Source organism: Balaenoptera musculus, chromosome 13 (genome assembly GCF_009873245.2).
Source record: "Balaenoptera musculus isolate JJ_BM4_2016_0621 chromosome 13, mBalMus1.pri.v3, whole genome shotgun sequence".
Lineage (NCBI taxonomy): Eukaryota > Metazoa > Chordata > Mammalia > Artiodactyla > Balaenopteridae > Balaenoptera > Balaenoptera musculus.
Window position 1 is genome coordinate 44,302,632 of NC_045797.1, and position 23,753 is coordinate 44,326,384.

General features: G+C 42.3%; 1 protein-coding gene across 6 annotated transcripts in view; it reads right to left on the reverse strand.

Annotated features, from left to right (window-relative positions):
• The window catches only part of EML6 (EMAP like 6), a 356,906-nt gene that overhangs the window by 299,832 nt on the left and 33,321 nt on the right, over positions 1 to 23,753 (reverse strand). For all 6 annotated transcript variants that reach the window (XM_036873387.1, XM_036873381.1, XM_036873382.1 and 3 more), the window contains one exon: positions 20,977 to 21,709. In XM_036873387.1, the coding sequence (XP_036729282.1) occupies positions 20,977 to 21,173 (197 nt within the window). In that variant the 5' untranslated portion in view covers positions 21,174 to 21,709. The remainder of the gene's footprint in view (positions 1 to 20,976; positions 21,710 to 23,753) is intronic.

Sequence of the window (23,753 nt, forward strand, 5' to 3'; positions counted from 1 at the left end):
GGGTTACAGGTGCATTTGGGTTGTGAGAATTGATCCAGCTGTACACTATGATATGTGCACTTTTCTTTATCTAGATTGTACTTTGGTAAAAGGATAAAGCAGAACAAACAAACCTATTATTCTGAGATGGGATCCACAAGCTTCACAGTCTGTCAAAGGCAATCCCGCCACCCCCGCCCAAAAAAAACCCTATTCTAAGCAGAAATTCCAAAGGGGTTATCTCAAAACAAGCGAAAGTCAACATATACTAGTCATTTATTCATTCAATAAATACTTACTAAGTGTCTTCTGTTGATACATACCAGGCATCATTTGGGGCACTGTAGGCAGGGCAGTGAACAAAAAACTCTGCCCAAGTAGAGCTTATAATCTAGTGAAGAGAGTCAACAAAACTCAAAATAAAAAAGAGCTAAGGGGAAACATAAAACAGGGATGGGTAATAAGGAGTGTGTTGGGGAGGGGTCTGAATTTTAAAAAGGGTAGTCAGGAAAGGCCTCACTGAGAAGATGACACTGAGCAGGGACCTAATGGAGGGGAGTCATGTGACATCTGGAAGAAGGAGGAGCCAAAAGGTGGGAAGAGCCAGTGCAAAGGCCCTGGGGCAGAAGAGTGCTTAGGTATTCAAGCAGCAGCTGGGAGGCCAGTGTGTCTGGAGTGGAGCAAGGGATGGGGAGAAAATAGATTAGATCATAGCAGTAACAGGAGACCAAATCCCCAAAGAGTCTTAGAGGCCATTATAAGGACTCTGTCTTTACTCTGAGAGTTCTGAGCAGGAATTAACATGACTTGACTTACATTGCAGCCAGATCAACTGGCTGCTGTGTTGAGAATAAAAAGGGAGGGCAAGGATGGAAGCAGGGAGGAAGCAGTGGGTAAGAGGTCTTGGAAAAAGATCATGAAACGAGAAGAGGAGAGAAGAGATGCCACAAGAAACACAAACACACACAGACACCTTATCACTGTTGTTGCTGTTGCTACTGAACCTTGTGAGAGCAATCTGCAGCTTCATAACTCTTCACTCCTAAATATCTCAGCACATATCTCCTAAGACAAGTACTTTCTCTTAAATAACCGCACAATCAAATTCAGAATTTTAATGTGGACACAATGCTATTACCTGACATATAGTCCCATGTTCAAATTTCACTCACTGTCCCAATACTGTCATTTATAGCAATCCCTACCCACCCAAATCCAGGATCACATATTGCATTTACTGCTGTGTTTTTAGTCTCCTTTAATCTGGAACAGTGTCTTTTGTGAGAATGACATTTTTTTGCAAAGTACAGGCCAGTTGTGGTGTAGACTGTCCCTCAATTTGTATTCATCTGTTTCCTCATGATTAGCTTCAGGTCATGCATTTTTGGCAGGAAAATATGATAAGCGATGTTGAGGAGCCCCTTTGTGTAAAAGGTGGGCCTAGGGGGAGGAGACAGAGGTCAGTCAGGGAGGCAGGAGGCTACAGAGGCTACAATCTCAAGGAGAGAAAAGGGAGGATATTGAGTAAAAGGTGATCAACTCTACCCAGTGCAGTGAAGATGTTATGCAGGGGGCGGCCCCATTTAGCACTGGAGGTCACGGGAGTTGCTCCAGAGAATGACTCCAGTGGCTGGTGGAAGTAGAAACCAGTTCATTATGTTGAAGAGTGATCAAAAGATTAAAAAAAGGAGGCAGTAAATGGCAACAACTCAGAATCTCAACACTTTGATTTAGAAAGGATTTCAGAAGGATCTTCAAGATCATGTAGTGAGTCAGCCTGCTCATTTGTAGAGGAGGAAACTGAGGTCCATGTTAAGTCCCAGGCCCAAAGTCACACGTCTGGTTAGAGACAGAGCCAGAGCAGTGTTAAATTCCATGGGACCCAATCCCCTCGTACAATGCCTTGCTCCCTTTCTAAGAAGTCTGGCATTAAAGGAAAAGAGTGTGGAGAAGAATCACAAAGAAAAGGTTAATATAAGTGAAGTAGAAATCCTATGCCTTCAGTGATCTTCCTAAAATGTAAATTGGCCTTGTCTCATTCTGTTTAAATCCTCTCCCTGGTCCCTGTAAGTTGTGGGGTGAGCTGTAAATCCAGCCCACTTCTCCAGCTTCTTCTCCCACAATATATTCCTCACTCTAGCAACACTCAACTCCTCTCCCTTCAGGAGACCCTTTGCACAAACTGTTCCCTCCCTGGTGTTCCCTCCTTTCCCTATTCCCTTTCCACTTGCCTGCCAAATTGCTCTTCATCCTTCAAAAACCACTTTCTCCAGGAGGCCTGCCTTTGAACACCTACTTCTGTCCCTTTGGGTGAAACTCTTCTGGGCCAGAAAGGACTTAAATTTATTTAGAGTTGACAGGTGTTACCTTACAATCTCTGCAGACATCCCCCCTACAAATGTTCCATCATATTGTCAAAAGGTGCTTAAAAGACACTGGTGTTTCCTAAATCTAAAGGGATACAAATTAAGATTTTCCTTATAATACAGTCAAAAAATCTTAAGTCATTCAAAAGGAATGTTTCACTGTGATCCATGGATATATTTCAATGGATCCATGGATATATGTTTTCAATGGTTGTTTTTCCATCTAGACCAGGAGAGCCATAGAAGGAGGAAGCCACACAGAATTTGGTATCTGACTTAAGAGCAATGAAGTAATTGGTAACTGCTGCCATTCAAATATTTTTTTGAAAAGATGATTCTTAATCCTGCCTCTAAGTGCCAACTGAGAATATATTTTCAGGATTTTCTCCTTACAAAGTATGTACAGAATGAGTTCTATAGAACTCTCATCCCCATTTCATACCTTGCTCCTTCCAAATAATTTGAGATATAAAGAACTAACAACAAATAACAATACATTGAGCACTTACTATGTCCACGACAGGTGTTAGGCAGGGGACACATGGATCACGGATCAGGTGGAGAGATAGGTAAGTCAATAAATGCAAAACAATGAATGCAATGACTCCAGCAGGGAGGTCCTTGCATGGTGGCCTGGACGCACAGAGAAAGAAGGGCCTAAATAGTCTTGAGCTGTCAAGGTAAGCCTTCAGGGGAGATGACACTGCACTGAGATTGAAGGAAGAAAAAGACTGTATAAGTGGACAAGTGAGGGGTCATTTCAGGCAGTCAAAATGGCATGTGCAAGATGTAGAAAACAAACTTATGGTCATCAGGGGGAGAAAGGGGGAGGAGGGATAAATTGGAAGATTGGGATTGGCATATATACACTACTATATATAAAATAGATAACTAATAAGGATCTACTGTATAACACAGGGAACTCTACTCAAAACTCTGTAATGGCCTACATGGGAAAAGGGTCTAAAAAAGAGTGGATATATGGATATGTCTAACTGATTCACTTTGCTGTACTGCAGAAACTAATACAACATTGTGAATCAACTATACTCCAATAAAAATTATTTTTTAAATTGGCATGTGCGAGGATGAGGATACACAAAATAGGATGCTGGGTCCAGGGAACTGCAAGGAGTTTGATGTGGCTGGAGGATGTTAGGATGGGGAGGGACATCAAGCTGGAGGAAGAGAGAGGGACCAGATCATAATAGCCCTAGGAGACCACGCTGAAGGAGCATGGATAAGCTTGAACCTTATCCTGCTGGTAATGGGGAACTGTAGGTAGATTTTAAGTCTGGCTTGAGGAAGATTCTTTTTCAATGTCTGTAAGATGGCCAAGCTCACTAAATCATCCAGGGTTCACTCATGCAACTTTTTCACTCATTGCCAAGGCTGGTGTTCAGCAGGTATGCACCAGTATCTGTGCCAGCTAAAGTATGGAAATAGTTCTTCACCAGCTGGTAAACAGCTGCTGCCCCAAGTCTCACCTCCCTCACCTGGGCAGCCTGCACCAGCTCCAGGAAGCCTCCTGTGCATGCCATCAGGCCATTTGTCTGGTGCTTGCTACCATCAGCCCCATTCCCATATGCTCCCCTCCGCCACCACCCCTACCACCAGACCCCAGCAGGAGAGGGAACACTCTTAGTAGGAGCACTGGCACCCCAGTAGGCAAACGCTTGATGTCCACCTAGCCCTCCAAGGCTGTGGTTACCAGCCATTGGCCAGCATTTCCCAGGGACTCCCTCGCATGGCCTCTTATGAGAACTGAAAATTCCATGATGAATTGTATCACCAGTATTTTGTGGGGTTTTTTTGTTTTTTTTTTAAATAAATTTATTTATTTATTTTATTTTTGGCTGCATTGGGTCTTCATTGCTGCGTGCGGGCTTTCTCTAGTTGCGGCGAGCGGGGTCTACTCTTGTTGTGGTGCGTGGCTTCTCATTGCAGTGGCTTCTCTTGTTGCGGAGCACGGGCTCTAGGTGCATGGGCTTCAGTAGTTGTGGCACATGGGCTCAGTAGTTGTTGCTTGCAGGCTCTACAGCGCAGGCTCAGTAGTTGTGGTGCACGGACTTAGCTGCTCCGCAGCATGTGGGATCTTCCTGGACCAGGGATCGAACCCATGTTCCCTGCATTGGCAGGCAGATTCTTAACCACTGCACCACCAGGGAAGTCCCCAGTATTTTGTTTTTAAAACCTCTTAATATCTCTTTCCTGACCTCTTCTTGCCCTCAACTCAGTATTTCTCATCATTGTCCTGCTCTGTTCTGTCCATCAAAAAACCATTTGCCACCTCCTCTTCCAATCCACCTCCTATAGTAGAGCTGCCATTCATTCTTCCTCAGTCCTTATCTCCCTTATTAGACAATCTTCCTTAAAGGGGCAGCCCTTTGAAACCTAGTCCCACCCTCCAGGCTACAGATGATGGAACTGGTGGACATCCTGACCCTGCTGACCCTGCTAGGCCAATTAGATTCTATTTCCTGGAAATCTGGAATTAAGACTCATAAGACCTAATCAACTGGGTTTTTTGGGGGTTTTTTTTGAGTATAATTGCTTTACAATGTCGTGTTAGTTTCTGCTGTACAATGAAGTGAATCACTATATGCATACATATATCCCCTCCCTCTTGGACCTCCCTCCCATCCCCCCAATCCCGCCCATCTAGGTCATCACAGAGCACCGAGCTGAGCTCCCTGTGCTATATCGCAGAGTCCCACTAACTATCTATTTTACACATGGTAGTGTATTTATGTCAAACCTAATCTCCCAATTCATCCCACCCTCCCCTTCCCCCACTGTGTCCAATCAATTGGTTTTGTAGGATCAAGCTGCGTAGTCACGTACAGTGAGGGGGTCAAGATGGCTTTTTTATTTTTTTGGTGGCTATGTGCAAAATGGATCATCAAGTTAAGAAGCCAGTCTGCAGTAGGAGGAAATCAAAGCATATTTTATCCAGAGAGAAGCAGAGATGTGAATCCCTGTGATGATGGGAACACTTGCAAGAGAAAGAAATAGGAACAGAGTAGCCGCTTGATAACTGTGCAGTGTCTGAGAGGCCAGCCACACTCTCTGTAACTGAGTTCCCAAAGGTTCTCTTGTCATCTTATGATCCCCTCCTTGTGTTTCTCTGAGAAAATTTCAGTTTCTTGCAACTAATAATCTCTTACTTAGAAGGCATCCTGTCATTGGTAGAACTTGCTTTATTCTTACCCATGAAATCAATTCATAACGAACACAGAAAAAAAATTTAATGACATTATTAAACAGGAGTTAAACTAAACAAAAATCCTCATGTCTTAAAATAATTTTGAATAACCTTAGAATAATTCTCTGGCCAGCCTATTGATGTACTACCAGTCCAAAGAAAGCTTCTTTCCTCTCAGGGAGGTAGAGCTGGCCTGCCACTCCCCTCCTTCATGCTGATAGGAAAAGGAATGGTGGAGAATTAGTGGGCAATCTTAGAATCCTTCAACTTCTAGGTTGAGGCCATCCAGGTGTCTGCCTCCCATTGAGGGAAGAAAGGAGTAAACTGATAAAGAGGTCAAGGGGTACCCTCTCTGACCAGTCTCTTTGCTTTCCAGACCACCTCCAACCCCTCAGCTGTCTCAGTAGGTCTGTCTCCAGCAGCAAGACTGAAGACTACAAGTTCATTTTCAAAAACCAAGAATCTCTAGAAGTAAACAAAGCCAATGTATAGACTGTTGCTGGTCCTTAAACCAGCAGTTGCTAAAAAAAAGGTTATGAAGAACCTAGGGGCAGGACAGGAATAAAGACGCAGACCTACTAGAGAATGGACTTGAGGACACGGGGAGGGGGAAGGGTAAGCTGGGACAAAGTGAGAGAGTGGCATGGACATATATACACTACCAAATGTAAAATAGATAGCTAGTGGGAAGCAGCCACATAGCACAGGGAGATCAGCTCGGTGCTTTGTGACAACCTAGAGTGGCGGGGTAGGGATGCTGGGAGGGAGGGAGATGCAAGAGGGAAGAGCTATGGGGATATATGTATATGTATAGCTGATTCACTTTGTTATAAAGCAGAAACTAACACACCATCGTAAAACAATTATACTCCAATAAACATGTTAAAACAAAAATCTATATATCTTTCATAGGATATAATGGCATCTTTACAAACACAGAATGGTAACCAAAGCCTCAAATTTCTATTACTTCTAGGTTAATCTTTTTAATGATTGTTTCTGGGTCCCCAAACGTTCAGTATCTTCTGTGTACAAGGAATGGGCTGCCTGGTAGGGCAATTCAAAGGCTATAGACATCTAAGACAATTTAACGGGAAAAGAAAAGTCTTTTCAACAAACGGTGTTGTGACCACTGGATATCCACATGCAAAAAAATGAAGTTGGACCCCCTATCTCACACTCAAAATGTATTATCTGCCTAAATGTCAAAGCTAAAACTATAAAACTTTCAGAAGAAAACACAGAAATAAATCTTCATGACCTTGGATTAGGTGATGGTTTCTTAGATATAACACTAAAAGTGTAAGTGACAAAAGAAAAAGATAAATAAATTTGACATCATCAAAATTTTAAACTTTTGTGCTTCAAAGGACACCATCAAGAAAGTGAAAAGATAACTTACTGAATGGGAGAAAATGCTTGCAAATAATATATCAGATGAGGGACTTATATTCAGAATATATAAAGAACTCTTACAACAATAAGAAGACAAGCCAATTAAAAATGGGAAAAGGATATGAATAGATCTTTTCTCCAAAGAATATACAAATGGCCAAAAAAATTATGAAACAGTGATCAGTATTATTAGTTGTTAGGGAATGAAAATTAAAACCACAATGAGATACTACTTCTCACCCACAGGATGGCTATAGTCAAAAAGACAATAACAAGTGTCAGTAAGGATGTAGTGGAATTGGAACTCTCATACACTGCTGATGAAATTGTTTGGAAAACAATTTGGCAGTACTTCAAAAAGTTACACATAGAGTTACTATAAGACACAGCAATTCCACTCCTAGGTATATACTCAAGAGACTAGAAACCATATGTCTACACAAAGGCTGTGGCATACTCATCTGCTGCTCACAGGGGCACCCTAGCCATCTCCTTAACTTGTTCCAACCAGTTCCTGCTTGGTTCTTTCTGGAGAAGAAAGAACACTGGGCTAGGGGGAACTTCAAGATGGCAGAGGAGTAAGACATGGAAATCACCTTCCTCCCCACAAATACATCAAACAAACATGTACATGTGGAACAACTCCTACAGAACACCTACTGAACGCTGGCAGAAGACCTCAGACTTCCCAAAAGGCAAGGAACTCCCCACGTACCTGGGTAGGGCAAAAGAAAAAAAGAAAAACAGAAACAAAAGAATAGGGACAGTACCTGCACCTCAGGGAGGGAGCTGTGAAGGAGGAAAAGTTTCCACACACTAGGAAGCCCCTCCACTGGCAGAGATGGGGGGTGGCGGGGAGGAAGCTTCGGAGCCATAGAGGAGAGCGCAGCAACAGGGGTGCAGAGGGCAAAGCAGAGAGACTCCCGCACAGAGGATCGGTGCCTACCAGCACTCACCAGCCTGAGAGGCTTGTCTGCTCACCTGCCAGGGCGGGCGGGGGATAGGAGCTGAGGCTCTGGCTTCAGAGGTCAGATCCCAGGGAGAGGACTAGGGTTGGCTGCGTGAACACATCCTGAAGGGGACTAGTGCACCACAGCTAGCTGGGAGGGAGTCCAAGAAAAAGTCTGGGCCTGCCTAAGAGGGAAGACACCATTGTTTTGGGGTGCACGAGGAAAGGGGATTCAGAGCACCATCTAAACAAGCTCCAGAGACAGGCGCGAGCTGTGGCTATCAGCGCAGACACCAGAGACGGGCATGAAACACTAAGGCTGCTGCTGCCACCACCAAGAAGCCTGTGTGCAAGCACAGGTCACTATCCACACCTCCCCTCCCAGGAGCCTGTGCAGCCCACCACTGCCAGGGTCCCGTGATCCAGGGACAACTTCCCTGGGAGATCACACGGTGCACCTCAGGCTGTTGCAATGTCATGCTGGCCTCTGCTGCCGCAGGCTCACCCCGCATTCCATACCCCTCCCTCCCCCCGGTCTGAGGGAGCCAGAGCCCCCTAATCAGCTGCTCCTTTAACCCTGTCCTGTCTGGGTGGGAACAGACGCCCTCAGGCGACCTACATGCAGAGGTAGGGCCAAATCCAAAGCTGAACCCCAGGAGCTGTGCAAACAAAGAAGAGAAAGGGAAATCTCTCCCAGCAGCCTCAGGAGCAGAGGATTAAATCTCCACAATCAACTTGATGTACCCTGCATCTGTGGAATACCTGAATAGACAATGAATCATCCCAAATTGAGGCAGTGGACTTTGGGAGCAACTGTAGACATGGGGTTTCCTTCCTGCATCTAATTTGTTTCTGGTTTTATGTTTATCTTAGTTTAGAATTTAGAGCTTATTATCATTGGTAGATTTGTTTACTGATTTGGTTGCTCTCTTCCTTTTTTTTATGTATATATTTTTTTCATTTTCTCTTTTTTGTGTGTGTATGTGTATACTTCTTTGTGTGACTTTGTCTGTATGGCTTTGCTTTTACCATTTGTCCTAGGGTTCTGTCTGTCCGTTTTTTTGTTGTCGTTTTTGTATAGTTTTTAGCACTTGTTATCATTGGTGGATTTGTTTTTTGGTTTGGTTGCTCTCTTCTTTTCTTTCTTTATTACTTTTTAAATTTTTTTATTTAAAAAAATTTTTTTATTTTAATATCTTTATTTACTTATTTTTCTTTCTTTCTCTTCTCCTTTTCTTCTGAGCAGTGTGGCTGACAGGGTCTTAGTGCTCCAGCTGGGTGTCAGGCCTGAGCCTCTGAGGTAGGAGAGCCAAGTTCAGGACATTGGTCCTCCAGACACCTCCCGGCCCCATGTAATATCAAACAGTGAAAGCTCTCCCAGAGATCTCCATCTCAATGCTAAGACCCAGCTCCACTCAACGACCAGCAAGCTACAGTGCTGGACACCCTATGCCAAACAACTAACAAGACAGGAACACAACACCATCCATGAGCAGAGAGGCTACCTAAAATCATAATAAGGTCACAGACACCCCAAAACACACCACCGGACTCGGTCCTGCCCAAGAGAAAGATAAGATCCAGCCTCATCTACCAGAGCACAGGCACCAGTCCCCTCCACCAGGAAGCCTACACAACCCACTGAATCAACCTTACCCACTGGGGGCAGACACCAAAAACAATGGGAAGTACGAACTTGGAGACTGTGAAAAGGAGACCCCAAACACAGTAAGTTAACCAAAATGAGAAGACAGAGAAATACACAGCAGATGAAGGAACAAGGTAAAAACCCACCAGACCAAACAAATGAAGAGGAAATAGGCAGTCTACCTGAAAAAGACTTCAGAGTAATGATAGCAAAGATGATCCAAAATCTTGGAAATAGAATGGAAAAAATACAAGAAACGTTTAACAAGGACCTAGAAGAACTAAAGAGCAAACAAACAATGATGAACAACATAATAAATGAAATTTAAAACTCTCTAGAAATAATCAATAGCAGAATAACTAAGGCAGAAGAAAGGATATGTGACCTGGAAGATAAAATAGTGGAAATAACTACCGCAGAGCAGAATAAAGAAAAAAGAATGAAAAGAATTGGGACAGTCTCAGAGACCTTTGGGTGAACATTAACTGCACCAACATTCAAATTATAGGGGTCCCAGAAGAAGAAGAGAAAAAAAACGGTCTGAAAAAATATTTGAAGAGATTATAGTTGAAAATTTCCTTAATATGGGAAAGGAAATAGTCAATCAAGCCCAGGAAGCACAGACAGTCCCATACAGGATAAATCCAAGGAGAAACACACCAAGACACATATTAATCAAACTATCAAAAATTAAATACAAATAAAAAATATTAAAAGCAGCAAGGGAAAAGCAACAGATAACATACAAGGGAATCCCCATAAGGTTAACAGCTGATCTTTCAGCAGAAACTCTGCAAGCCAGAAGCGAGTGGCAGGCCATATGTAAAGTGATGAAAGGGAAAAACCTACAAACAAGATAACTCTACACAGCAAGGATCTCATTCAGATTCGATGGAGAAATTAAAAACCTTTACAGATAAGCAAAAGCTAAGAGAATTCAGCACCAAGAAACCAGCTTTACAACAAATGGTAAAGGAACTTCTCTAGGCAGGAAAAACAAGGAAGAATAAGACCTACAAAAACAAACCCAAAACAATTAAGAAAATGGTAATAGGAACATATACATCGATAACTACCTTAAATGTAAATGGATTAAATGCTCCAACCAAAAGACACAGGCTTGCTGAATGGATACAAAAACAAGACCCACATATATGCTGTCTACAAGAGACCCACTTCAGACCTAGAGACACCTACACACTGAAACTGAGGAGATGGAAAAAGATATTCCATGCAACTGGAAATCAAAAGAAAGCTGGAGTAGCAGTTCTCATATCAGACAAAATAGACTTTAAAATAAAGACTATTACAAGAGACAAAGAAGAACACTACATAATGATCAAGGGATCAATCCAAGAAGAACATATAACAATTGTAAATATTTATGCACCCAACATAGGAGAACCTCAATACATAAGGCTAATGCTAACAGCCATAAAAAGGGAAATCGACAGTAACACAATCATAGTAGGGGACTTTAACACCCCATTTTCATCAATGGACATATCATTCAAAATGAAAATAAATAAGGAAACACAAGCTTTAAATGACACATTAAACAAAATGGATTTAATTGATATTTATAGGACATTCCATCCAAAAACAACAGAATACACTTTCTTCTCAAGTGCTCATGGAACACGCTCCAGGACAGATCATATCCTGGGTCACAAATCAAGCCTCAGTAAATTTAAGAAATTGAAATCATATCAAATATCTTTTCCGACCACAACGCTATGAGACTAGATATCAATTACAGGAAAAAAATCTGTAAAAAATACAAGCACATGGAGGCTAAACAATACACTACTAAATAACCAAGAGATCACAGAAGAAATCAAAGAGGAAATCAAAAAATACCTAGAAACAAATGACAATGAAAACACGATGACCCAAAACCTATGGGATGCAGCAAAAGCAGTTCTAAGAGGGAAGTTTATAGTAATACAATCCTACCTCAAGAAACAAGAAACATGTCAAATAAACAACCTAACCTTACACCTAAAGCAATTAGAGAAAGAAGAACAAAAAAACCCCAAACTTAGCAGAAGGAAAGAAATCATAAAGATCAGATCAGAAATAAGTGAAAAAGAAATGAAGGAAACAATAGCAAAGATCAATAAAACTAAAAGCTGGCTCTTTGAGAAGATAAACAAAATTGATAAACCATTAGCCATACTCATCAAGAATAAAAGGGAGAAGGCTCAAATCAATAGAATTAGAAATGAAAAAATAGTAACAACTGACACTGCAGAAATACAAAGGATCATGAGAGATTACTACAAGCAACTATATGCCAATGAAATGGACAACCTGGAAGAAATGGACAAATTCTTAGAAAAGCACAACCTTCTGAGACTGAACCAGGAAGAAATAGAAAATATGAACAGACCAATCACAAGCACTGAAATTGAGACTGTGATTAAAAATTTTCCAACAAACAAAAGCCCCAGACCAGATGGCTTCACAGGCGAATTCTATCATTTAGAGAAGAGCTAACACCTATCCTTCTCAAACTCTTCTAAAATATAGCAGAGGGAGGAATACTCCCAAACTCATTCTATGAGGCCACCACCACCCTGATACCAAAACCAGACAAAGATGTCACAAAGAAAGAAAACTACAGGCCAATATCACTGATGAACATAGATGCAAAAATCCTCAACAAAATACTAGCAAATAGAATTCAACAGCACATTACAAGGATCATACACCATGATCAAGTGGGGTTTACCCCAGGAATGCAAGGATTCTTCAATATACACAAATCAATCAATGTGATACACCATATTATCAAATTGAAGGATAAAAACCATATGATAATCTCAATAGATGCAGAAAAAGCTTTCGACAATATTCAATATCCATTTATGATAAAAACTCTCCAGAAAGTAAGCATAGAGGGAACTTTCCTCAACATAATAAGGTAAGCCATACATGGTTTGCCATATATGACAAACCCACAGCCAACATCATTCTCAATGGTGAAAAACTGAAACAATTCCCACTAAGAATAGGAACAAGACAAGGTTGCCCACTCTCACCACTATTATTCAACATAGTTTTGGAAGTTTTAGCCACAGCAATCAGAGAAGAAAAAGAAATAAAAGGAATCCAGATAGGAAAGGAAGAAGTAAAACTGTCACTGTTTGCAGATGACATGATACTATACATAGAGAACCCTAAAGAAGCTACCAGAAAACTACTAGAGTTAATCAATGAATTTGGTAAAGTAGCAGGATACAAAATTAATGCACAGAAATCTCTTGCATTCCTATACACTAATGATGAAAAATCTGACAGAGAAATTAAGAAAACATTCCCATTTACCATTGCAACAAAAAGAATAAAATACCTAGGAAAACACCTACCTGACAAAAGACATGTACGCAGAAAACTACAAGACACTGATGAAAGAAATTAAAGATGATGCAAACAGATGGAGAGATATACCTTGTTCTTGGATTGGAAGAATCAACATTGTGAAAATGACTATACTACCCAAAGCAATCTACAGATTCAATGCAATCCCTATCAAACTACCAATGGCATTTTGCACAGAACTCGAACAAAAAGTTTCACAATTTGTATGGAAACACAAAAGACCCCAAATAGTCAAAAGAATCTTGAGAAAGAAAAACGGAGCTGGAGGAATCAGGCTCCCTGACTTAAGACTATACTACAAAGATACAGTAATCAAGACAGTATGGTACTGGCACATAAACAGAAATATGGATCAATGGAACAGGATAGAAAGCCCAGAGACAAACCCACGTACATATGGTCACCTTATCTTTGATAAAGGATGCAAGAATATACAATGGAGAAATGACAGCCTCTTCAATAAGTGGTGCTGGGAAAATTGGACAGCTACATGTAAAAGAATGAAATTAGAACACTCCCCAACACCATACACAAAAATATACTGAAAATGGATTAAAGACCTAAATGTAAGGCCAGACAGTATAAAACTCTTAGAGGAAAACACAGTCAGAACACTCTTTGACATAAATCACAGCAAGATCCTTTTTGAACCACCTCATAGAGGAAGGGAAATAAAAACAAAAATAACTAATGGGACCTAATGAAACTTAAAAGCTTTTGCACAGCAAAGGAAACCATAAAGAAGATGAAAAGACAACCCTCAGAATGGGAGAAAATATCTGCACATGAAGCAACTGACGAAGGATTAATCTCCAAAATATACAAGCAGGTTATGCAGCTCAATATCAAAAAAACAAACAATCCAATCCAAAAATGGGCAGAAGACCTAAATAGACATTTCTCCAAAGAAAATACACAGATTGCCAACAAACACATGAAAGGATGCTCAACATCACTAATCGTTAGAGAAATGCAAATCAAAACTACAATGAGGTATTACCCAATACCAATCAGAATGGCCATCATCAAAAAATGTACAAATGCTGGAGAGCGTGTGGAGAAAAGAGAACCCTCTTGCACAGTTGGTGGGAATGTAAATTGATACAGCCACTATGGAGAACAGTATGCAGGTTCCTTAAAAAACTAAAAATAGAACTACCATACAACACAGCAATCCCACTACGGGGCATGTACCCTGAAAAAACCATAATTCAAAAAGAGTCATGTACCACAATGTTCAGTGCAGCTCTATTTACAATAGCCAGGACATGGAAGCAACCTAAGTGTCCATCGACAGATGAATGGATAAAGAAGATGTGGCACATATATACAATGGAATATTACTCAGCCATAAAAAGAAACGAAATTGAGTTATTTGTAGTGAGGTGGATGGACCTAGAGACTGTCATACAGAGTGAAGTAAGTCAGAAAGAGAAAAACAAATACCGTATGCTAACACATATATATATGGAATCTAAAAAAAAAAGGTTCTGAAGAACCTAGGGCCAGGACAGGAATAAAGACGCAGACATAGAGAATGGACTTGAGGACATGGTGGGGTGGGGGGAAGGGTAAGGTGGGACGAAGTGAGAGAGTGGCATGGACATATATACACTACCAAATGTAAAATAGATAGTTAGTGGGAAGCAGCCGCATAGCAGAGGGAGATCAGCACGGTGCTTTGTGTGCACCTAGAGGGGTGGGATAGGGAGTGCAGGAGGGAGACACAAGAGGAGGGGATATGGGGATATATGCATATGTATAGCTAATTCACTTTTTTATACAGCAGAAATTAGCACTCCATTGTAAAGCAATTATACTCCAATAAAGATGTTAAAAAAAAAAAGAACACTGGGCTAGGTGCCAACTTAATGAAAAAATTGATTCTGTTAATTTAAGAATTTAATGAGTCATATATACATATATTATTAAAAGTCTATTTCACAAGATGGCAACATCTTTTGGGTTGAAAAAAAAAAAAAACACTGGTCTACTGAGATCTGAAACATACAAATGAGGATCTGAACATCTTGCTGCAGAGTAGACCAGCAGCATCAGCATCACCTGGGAGCTGGTTAGAAATGCAGGATGTCAGCCCTCACCACCAGACTTACTGAATCAGAATCTGGATTTTATTAGTGAGTGCTTGGGTGACTCCTATGCACAATGATATTTGAGAAGAACTGTTTGCTGTCAAACATTTTAATTACATTTAAGTCCAATCCACATATGACAAATCGAGTTAAACCTACAAGAGGAGGCTGACTGCTGAAGATGTGTAGGTCTGCTGGCTAAAGGATAGCTTTCTATGCGGCTCCAGCTTATTGGGGAAAGTCAGTTCCAGCAGCAGAGTCAGCAAGGTAACCTTCTCAACAGCTTGCATTTTCTTTATTGTTGGCAAATACATCACCTACATTGCAAAGTTATTGAGATCCACATCCTTGTGAGTAGGAGAGGCCCTAGAACAGCCCTGCTTAGAGATGCTGCCATGAAACAGTTTTTCACTTACCACAGTATAATCTACATTCTGATTGACTGTTGGTGGTAGAGCCAATATAATTCTTTATAAGAGAGCATACTCCAGTGTAATGTTTTTCAAGCAGTGATCCATTATATAGTAACCATATTTTAAAAATAAAAACATGGTCATATATTCTGAATTAAAAAGAGAATAATGACATGACAATAGCAAGTATACCCATAACAATAACTGAATGGAATATTTGTGACTGTCCTGCGAAATCTAGGACATATGGTGTCAAAACCCATGAGGCATTAATGACCTGGATGAGAAGTACTATGACCTTGGTCTTTCTCTGGATATCTACACCAGAATTCTGGGCACACCAAGTTATTTCTCACCCTGGTGCCGTTACACATAACCGCTCGTCTCCATCACATCTTCGCTTACCTACCCCTTCTCATCCTTCAGGTCTCAGCTTAAATGCCATCTCCCTAGACAGCTGCTCTGGAAACCTTATCTAAGGTAGCTCCCATACTCCCACTCAACTAGAGAAAGCCCTCGCACGAAACGAAGACCCGACACAGCTAAAAATAAATAAATAAATAAATAGAGTAGCTATTAATTAAAAAAAAAAAAAAAAAAGTAGTGGCAAGCCTTTGAGAGATTTTAAGTGAAGGAAGAATATCTTAGGTCACTCCCTGCTGAGGGAATAAAATAAAAGATGATAAATGTAAATATTAAAAAAAAAAAAAAAACATCTCCAGCAGTTCATTGTTTCAGATCATTGCTTCAAAGCTGGTGATGTTCCTAAAGTGAACTTGAACATGGTTCCATTTCTAAACAGAGTTCTTGTGATCTGCTTCAAATACCCTTAAATAAAGCATGAGGTTGAAAAACAGTTACAAGGAATCACAAACTTACTGAGTTCTGGTTAGAAACAAGGCACGATGGTAGGGACCACAGTAACCGAGAAAAATAAAAAAGTGTGTAAAGCAGTGAAGTGATAGCTCTGGGTTTTGGAATCAGACTGACTTGGGTTCCAATTCCCATTCTACAATCTGCTAAATAGTGACCATGGGCAACATCTTTAACCTCTCTGTGCCTCAGTTTCCTCACCAGGGAACTGAGGCTAACCACAGTACCAATGTCATGGGGTTGTCGAGAAGATGGAAGAGATAAATCTGTACACACATTTAGCACCGAGTCTGCACTCAGGAAATGTTGGCTCTGATTATTAAATTCATTCTCAGCCTCAAGGGTCTTACATACATTTACAAATGAAAATATTCAGAGTGAAACAACGGCACTAAATGATATATATCAAGTGAGTAGCATCGGTCACGAAAGATGCAAAATTTTAGGAGTGCAAGGCATTCCTTCATCTAAGGCACCCCTTCATCTAAGGATGGTAAAAGGTCTCATGGGACAGGTGAGATTGAAATGGATGGGGCCATGCGAGACATAGATACCAATAGGCTCCCTGCGGCGGGCACTTCCTATTTGCCAAATACTGTGGGGAACCTTGTATGTTATCTCCACAAGCTACAAGTTAGGTACCTCTAAACCTCCATTGCATGTATGAGAAGCTATTTTACTGATGATAGTTGAGACTCACACAGGTTTAGTAGCTTCCCCAAGCCACCCAACTGGTGGCACATCTAGGTTCAAAATCAGGTCTGTCTGACCAAGGCCCATGCTCCCACCACTATGCCACTGAGGGAAAGGGATCAGGAGAAGAAGGACGAAGGGGGAGATAAATCATCGCAGCGTGAGACAGGAAAGAACATAGTAATCTTATTACATGGCAAGTGGGAAGCAAACAATTTATGATTTTTTTTAAAGAAAAGGAAAATGAAGGTAGAAAGGTGGGTTAAGACCAGGCAGAATGGAAAACTCAGAATTTTGGACTTCAGACTATGGACAGTGAGGAAACATTTTTATGTCTTTGGTGTACGTGTGTGTTTTTGATTAAATACTGTACTACTACTATCATTACTAAGAGCATTTACTGAGCAACGATAAAGGGCCAGGCCCCATGCTAAACTATTTGCAAACATTACTTCTAATAGTTACAATTCTGCAACTTAGGTGTTGTTACCCACCCTTCCACAAACAAACAAGGCCCTGAGAGGTCAAGCCACTCACTCGGATGCCTCTAGTAAACAAACAGCAGAGTGGGCTCAAACCCAAGTGGGTGTGAAATCAAAGTCAGCGCCCTTTCCCCTAAAATGGTACTGCCCGAAGAACCTCCCTTGCAACAGAGAGCTGAAAAATAAGAGAAACGAAAAGGGAGACAGGGGACTAGTCAGACGCAAAATAGGGATCCAGAGTAAGGAGAGAAATGTCTCAACTGGAGTCACCGTGAAAATGGACGGGAAGTGACAGAGAGCAAATGTGTTCATGACCTTTTCTTTCATTTGCTCCAGTTCTGTGTCATGGTCTGCTACCTGCAGCAGAAACCAAGTTAGTAATTATTCCTGCCTGTATTACTGTCCTTGCCTTCAAGCCCTGATTTGAGTGTTGCTTTAATATTTATTTGTCCCATCACAATGTTATCAGAGCTAAAATATGGCATCATCCGCTAATCTGTTAACTGTATTGAAGTGTAGTCACTCAAGAGAATAAAACTAAGCCTCCATATCCAATAAATCACATTATGCTTCACATATTAACATCTTAAAAAATCTGACTTAAACACATAGTCTGTCAAATCAGGAGGAAACATACGCTGAACTCTAATGAGCTCTGCCAAATCCTACAGTATTATTATTAAAGTTCATCGTGATCTCAGAGATGACACGGTTTTCTAAAATGGAGTGTGGTATCAATATTTGTTGGGCTGCTTTCTAGTTAATATTCTCGGGAAAGTAGCACAATAAATAAAACAGTGGGAAATGTATGCATTATGAATATATCTTTCAAACTAATGCAAAAGCTATGTGGACAATTACTTACATTATCTCGTTTGATGGAATCAAGAGTTGGAAGTTTTAATATTTATGTCATGATTCCAAAAAACCCCAAACATTTCTGCACTAGTACCTTAGGTTTAGTCCTCCTCATTCAATGAGAAACGTCAATATTTTAAATAGAAAATCAGTAGTATAACTGGCTATACAGAAATGAGTTGAAATTCATAAAGATAAGAGTACAAATTTCCTTTCCATATATACAGTTAATACATTAATATTCCTAACATTTTACAATACTAATTTCAAACATCTAGTATGTTTCTGGGAATAAAATTATGAAGGAAATGGCACTTAAGAGTCCCATATACTAAGGATAAAAAGAAATATTGCTTGTGTACTACCTTCACCGGAAAAAGATATTTACATATAGACGATAAAGCAAAATAACAACATAAACATTCTACATTCTCTAATTTTACAGCTCTTAATTATATAATGATCTGTGGTCTGTGTTTTTTAATCTGTTGGACTTAATTTTATTCCTATGTGCAAACACATACATGGATATTAAAGAACTCTGCTCACCTATACTCAGACCCAACCAAATATCATCGAAAATTTAGCAATAAAGTCCTTTCTCTGCAGGCAGCCTTGCTACTATGTCACTGTAAAGCATAAGGATATAACTATCTTAATAAAAAGACCAGAAGCTAAATCATCTTTTTTTTTCTTTTCGAAACTGAAGCTCCTTGCAAACCCAGTTACACAAATAACTTCATTCACCTTATCTTCAAATCTGAGTGTTTCTTCAACTAAGCCAGATATCATCACATCCCCACTAGTCCGATAGCCTGTCATAACAGTGGTTCACTGCAACTCCACCCTTTTCCCACCTTCAGTTTCAACAGTGCATTTAATTTTTTTTCCTATTAGAGAAAAAAAATTAAGATTAGGAGTTCAAATCCTCAAAGTAGTTCAGTGAACTGTCACATTACTATTATTTAACTGCAGGGAATTTTCTGTTTAATTGCCACTCTCTCCCTTCCCCCAAAGGACTACAACTTATTTTGATGGTGTAATGGAAAGCACTGCATTAAGAAAGAGCAAAAACATAATGGGTTTTAATTTTTAAATATCTAACCTTTTCACGAGTCACTGTTAATCATTTGCACCTGTGACTTTAATAATGAGTTCAGCAATTACAGAAGCAAAATCTCCAGGATGGGACTAGGTAAGGATGCCCCAATCACAACCATTACCATAGCAGGGAGAGAAGAAAGCTATTCTGTCATACGTGACATGAAGAAAGTTTTACATGTCAGTTCCACCCAATCTTGAGAACGGTAGAGCTCCTAGTACTTAAAATCTTCATCTTCTAAAATTCAAGACTTTTTAAAAAATATATCTCACTGCATTTTCAAATATTAAGTTTTTACTTTCTGTAACAATTTTTTCAACTTTAGGGCTTGGGGGGAAAGAAGGCTCCAGAATACAGAATAATCACAACACTGTAAGAGGGGAAAAAGCTAGTTTTTAAAAATCATTCTTCCCACAGAGACATTAAGACCATTATCATTACACCACTTAACCATTTACTTCATTATGAAAGGAAACTTAGAGCACAAGTGGCAATATTCTGAAACGTGATGTTAGTGTGTTCTGCATCAATGAACACACAAGTCTGGAAGGTACAAATATGGTCTCTGTCAGTTGTGGTCCATCCTCAGCAAGTCATTTTCCCTGTGGGCTGAGGCTCCCATATCGTGGAAATCTTCCCTAACTGCTGAAGGCTAAAAAGGATTCCCTGTGAACAGCATCTGGACCACACCTTGTTTGGTCACACAAGAAGCTGACAAGGGCTGGAGGAAAACGCGTCTGGTCCAAAGATGAGAGGACAGGGCCAAAAATCAAAATATACCCCTCTACAATTTAATAAGGAGGACCCCTAAAATGTCTATTCATCCAGTTTTGTTCTTCTAATCAGTCCCGCCATCCGCTACTAGATGTTGGTCATTCTGTGGGCTGGCTGGTAGGGTTTTGTGGTCCAGCAACTGCCAGCCTTTTATAACCTCAGTGATGGTGTGGAAGCATCCATAAATATGCTTTTTGGCACTAAGTCACTACCAAGGGAAATATTAGAGAACAAACTCCCCACCCACAGCAGAAATTTCTTAGTTTCAAAGCATCTGGAATGAAGATCCCAATTACCTTTAGCAAAATTTCTTTTAGGGTTTTTTTTTTTTCAATCCTCTTGCTTGCTGAGGAACCTCCTAAAGAGCCCCCCAAAGATGATACCCACAGTTCAGGTTATTGGTCTTACATTTTCCTAGTTAGGGAGTGAAGGAGAAGTGTTTGATAGTTTACCCAGGATCCTTCCACTTGTAGCCGGAATGAACACCAAAAAAGCATCAGGACCCTTAACTCCTTAGAGATTTAAAAGACTTCCGGAGGAATAAAAAGAAATCTCTCCCTCCACACCTGCACCCCCTACCCTGCTTCTGCCCCAGCCTTAGAATCAGTAGCCCGTCTGTAATTCCATGAGGTTCCAGAGAGACTCCTTTATTCCATGGGGCTTCCGGATCTGACCCCAGGAAAGCCCAGTTGGTCATCCTTCTCCTCACCCTTCCAACCTTCACACCCAACCCCTCCCCACCGCCCCAGGCCACCTCCTTACCTGATAATGTCGTCGTTGTGTCCCAAGAAGAATTTTTGGCTGTGCTCGCGGGTGCTGTAAACCACCCCGACGCCAGCCACAAAGTAGACCACTTCCTTGCCGGCGGTGTAGTACAGGTTGTTGCGGCACTGGTGACCCCGGTACCCGTACACCCACTCCAGCCGGAGCTGGCAGCTGGGAGCTGTCCGATCCGCCATGATAAGCTGACCCCACTCGCCCCCCGGTCCCTCCGCACGCAGGTCCGCGGCCCCTGGGCTCCGGGTCTGTCCTCGCCAAGGCTCGGGATGCGGAGGACCTGCAAGGGCTCAGCGTGCAGCGCCGGGCTCTGATTTCCGCGGCGACGCACAGACACAGACCAGCGCGCCGGCCGCAACCATCATCCGCCGCCGCCGCCGCCGGAGACAAGCCGCCAGGTGCGCGGCCGCCAGACCTCGCCGGGCTCTCCGGCTCCCTCTCCACGGGAGAGGCGTCTTCTGGGGCGCCAGCACTCGCGCGCGCACGCCTCACTGCACCTGCGGGCTACGGCCCCCGTGAAAGGTTTTTGGGAGGGTCACCCCGCCTTTTAAATCATGGCTCTGCATATCCAAACACTGATTACCAGTTCACTCACTGAAGTTTGCTGTGCCCGGGGGGCCTCGCAGCAGGCAGCGGGATTTATTCTGTGACAGCTTTAATTTGACAAGGAACTCGAGTAAGCTTTGCCATCGCCATCCTTGGATCCGAAACTGACAGTCTACATCCAGGATGCGAGAGCGAGGAAGAAAGAAACATATTTTGCGTAAGTCACCCAGTCCAAGAAAATGATCCCCAAACTAAACCAAGTTTTTAAAAAATTGTCAACTATTCCTCCTCTCTCCCTCCAGATCCATCTTTTTAATGATATGAAATATGCCCTAAATGCTGCTGGCTGGTGGCTGCCGATACAATTTGAAAGAATATTTGCTGCAAGAGGGAGGAGATATGGGGATATATGTATATGTATAGCTGATTCACTTTGTTATAAAGCAGAAGCTAACACACCATTGTAAAGCAATTATACTCCAATAAAGATGTTAAAAAAAAAACCCAAAAAAGAACATTTGCTGTTTCCCCACTGAGCCAGGGCAAATATGCAACGGTCATTTTTTAGATGTTCCAATTAGTTGTCGTGTATGTGTTCATAATTCATATCCTCCGTGAACCGTCTCTTGGCCGAGAAAACCACAAAAACTTAGCAGCTCTTACTAATTAGCAACTCCAATTGAAAGCGCCATAAAAGATTTTTCTGAATCGGAGGAAACTGAGACACTAGTGCAGGTAGAGGCAGGAAAGCTCAACCTACAAACGCTCCCAGTCCACAAGAAATTAATTAATTAACAAGTGACCAAAATCTTGTACCTCTCCCCAGGAAGGTCTGCGCTAGCTATGGGGTCCCGCAGGAGCAAGGGTCACGCCTCTAGCCCGGCGTGGGGCAGGAGCGCCCGAGGAACCACTGGGGACGGCGAGCCCCCACATACGCGCACACACATCCCAGGCATTGGTCGCTGCCGACCTGAGGGATGCCGGCCCCAGGGGACACCCCGGCCCGCGCACAGTGCCGCCTTGGCGGCGTCCTGCACTCCTCCCACACCCGATCCAGGCTAGCCTGCGGAGCATCCCGGCTCTGCCGCCCCTAACCTCTGCTCTGAGCGGCAGCCGCGAGCACGTCCTGGATCTCGCACGGGCGAGCGAAATCCTCTGCTTGTCCCCCACTTCCCAACCCTTCCCCGCCTCCCGCACCCGAGGATAGGCTTCGTCACTGGGGCGCCGCGGGAGACAGGTTCTTCCTCCAGCCGAGGCTCCGGGGGCGGGGCCACAGCGCCGCTTTCGGGAACCGCGGCTGCGGGTTACTAGGCGAGATCTCGGCGCTTGGAAACGGCGGTGCCCCTGAGCGCTGGGACCGCCCCCTCCTTCCACCTCCCCTGTTGCCTCCTTCCTCCGATGCATCCTGGGAAATGTAGTCCTCTCCACGCGGGCCCGGACAGGGAGCGCACGGAGCCGGACCACAAGTCCCAGGATTCCGCGCGCCCAGAGTGGTCCGTAGAGAGGCCGTTAACTGCGTCCGCGGTGCTTGCTGTTCTTTGCTGAGCAGAGGAAGGCGCACCAAGGGCGACCGCTGGCCAGCGACCTGCGTTACCTAGTGACTAAGGCTGCCGGCCCGCGTGCGTGTGTATCTAAAAAGAAGAGCAGTGGAGCAGGAATAGAGACCATAACATCTCTACTGCCCACGTCGAGAATTTCTTCTGCACCTGTCCCTGAGGGCTACTGTAGCCGACTCAAGCCCAAGTTTGTTTCCCACTTCAGTTTTAGTTTTTATTCAGATGGATTCTAATCTGTTAAAGTGCAGTAATGCCGCGTTTAAGAAAAATGCTGGGGATGTGGTCTCACTTTGTCCTAAGAACCAGCGCCTTCCTATGAGCTGCTTCATAAGACTTGGGTAGTTAAGGATAACCAGATTTTGCAAATGGGAAGGTGCTCACGCCACGAACAACTAACCTTGACCCTCAAACGCAGAAGCCAGTGGCATCTATCCAAGTGAACTGTGAATTCCAGTGTGTTCTGAAGTAGCCTCTTTTCAAATCCGGGCAACAGCTGACCTGCGAGAAGAGGCTTCAAAATCTCACTGACTAAAAAGCTGCAGAAGGACGATTAAAGGGACATTTTTAGCATGCCCTTTCCTTTCTGTGCTCTCAGAGTAATCCCTTACTCAGTTCTTCAACTACCTCAAGCTTTAGCACAGCCCTCTGAATGGTAGGAAA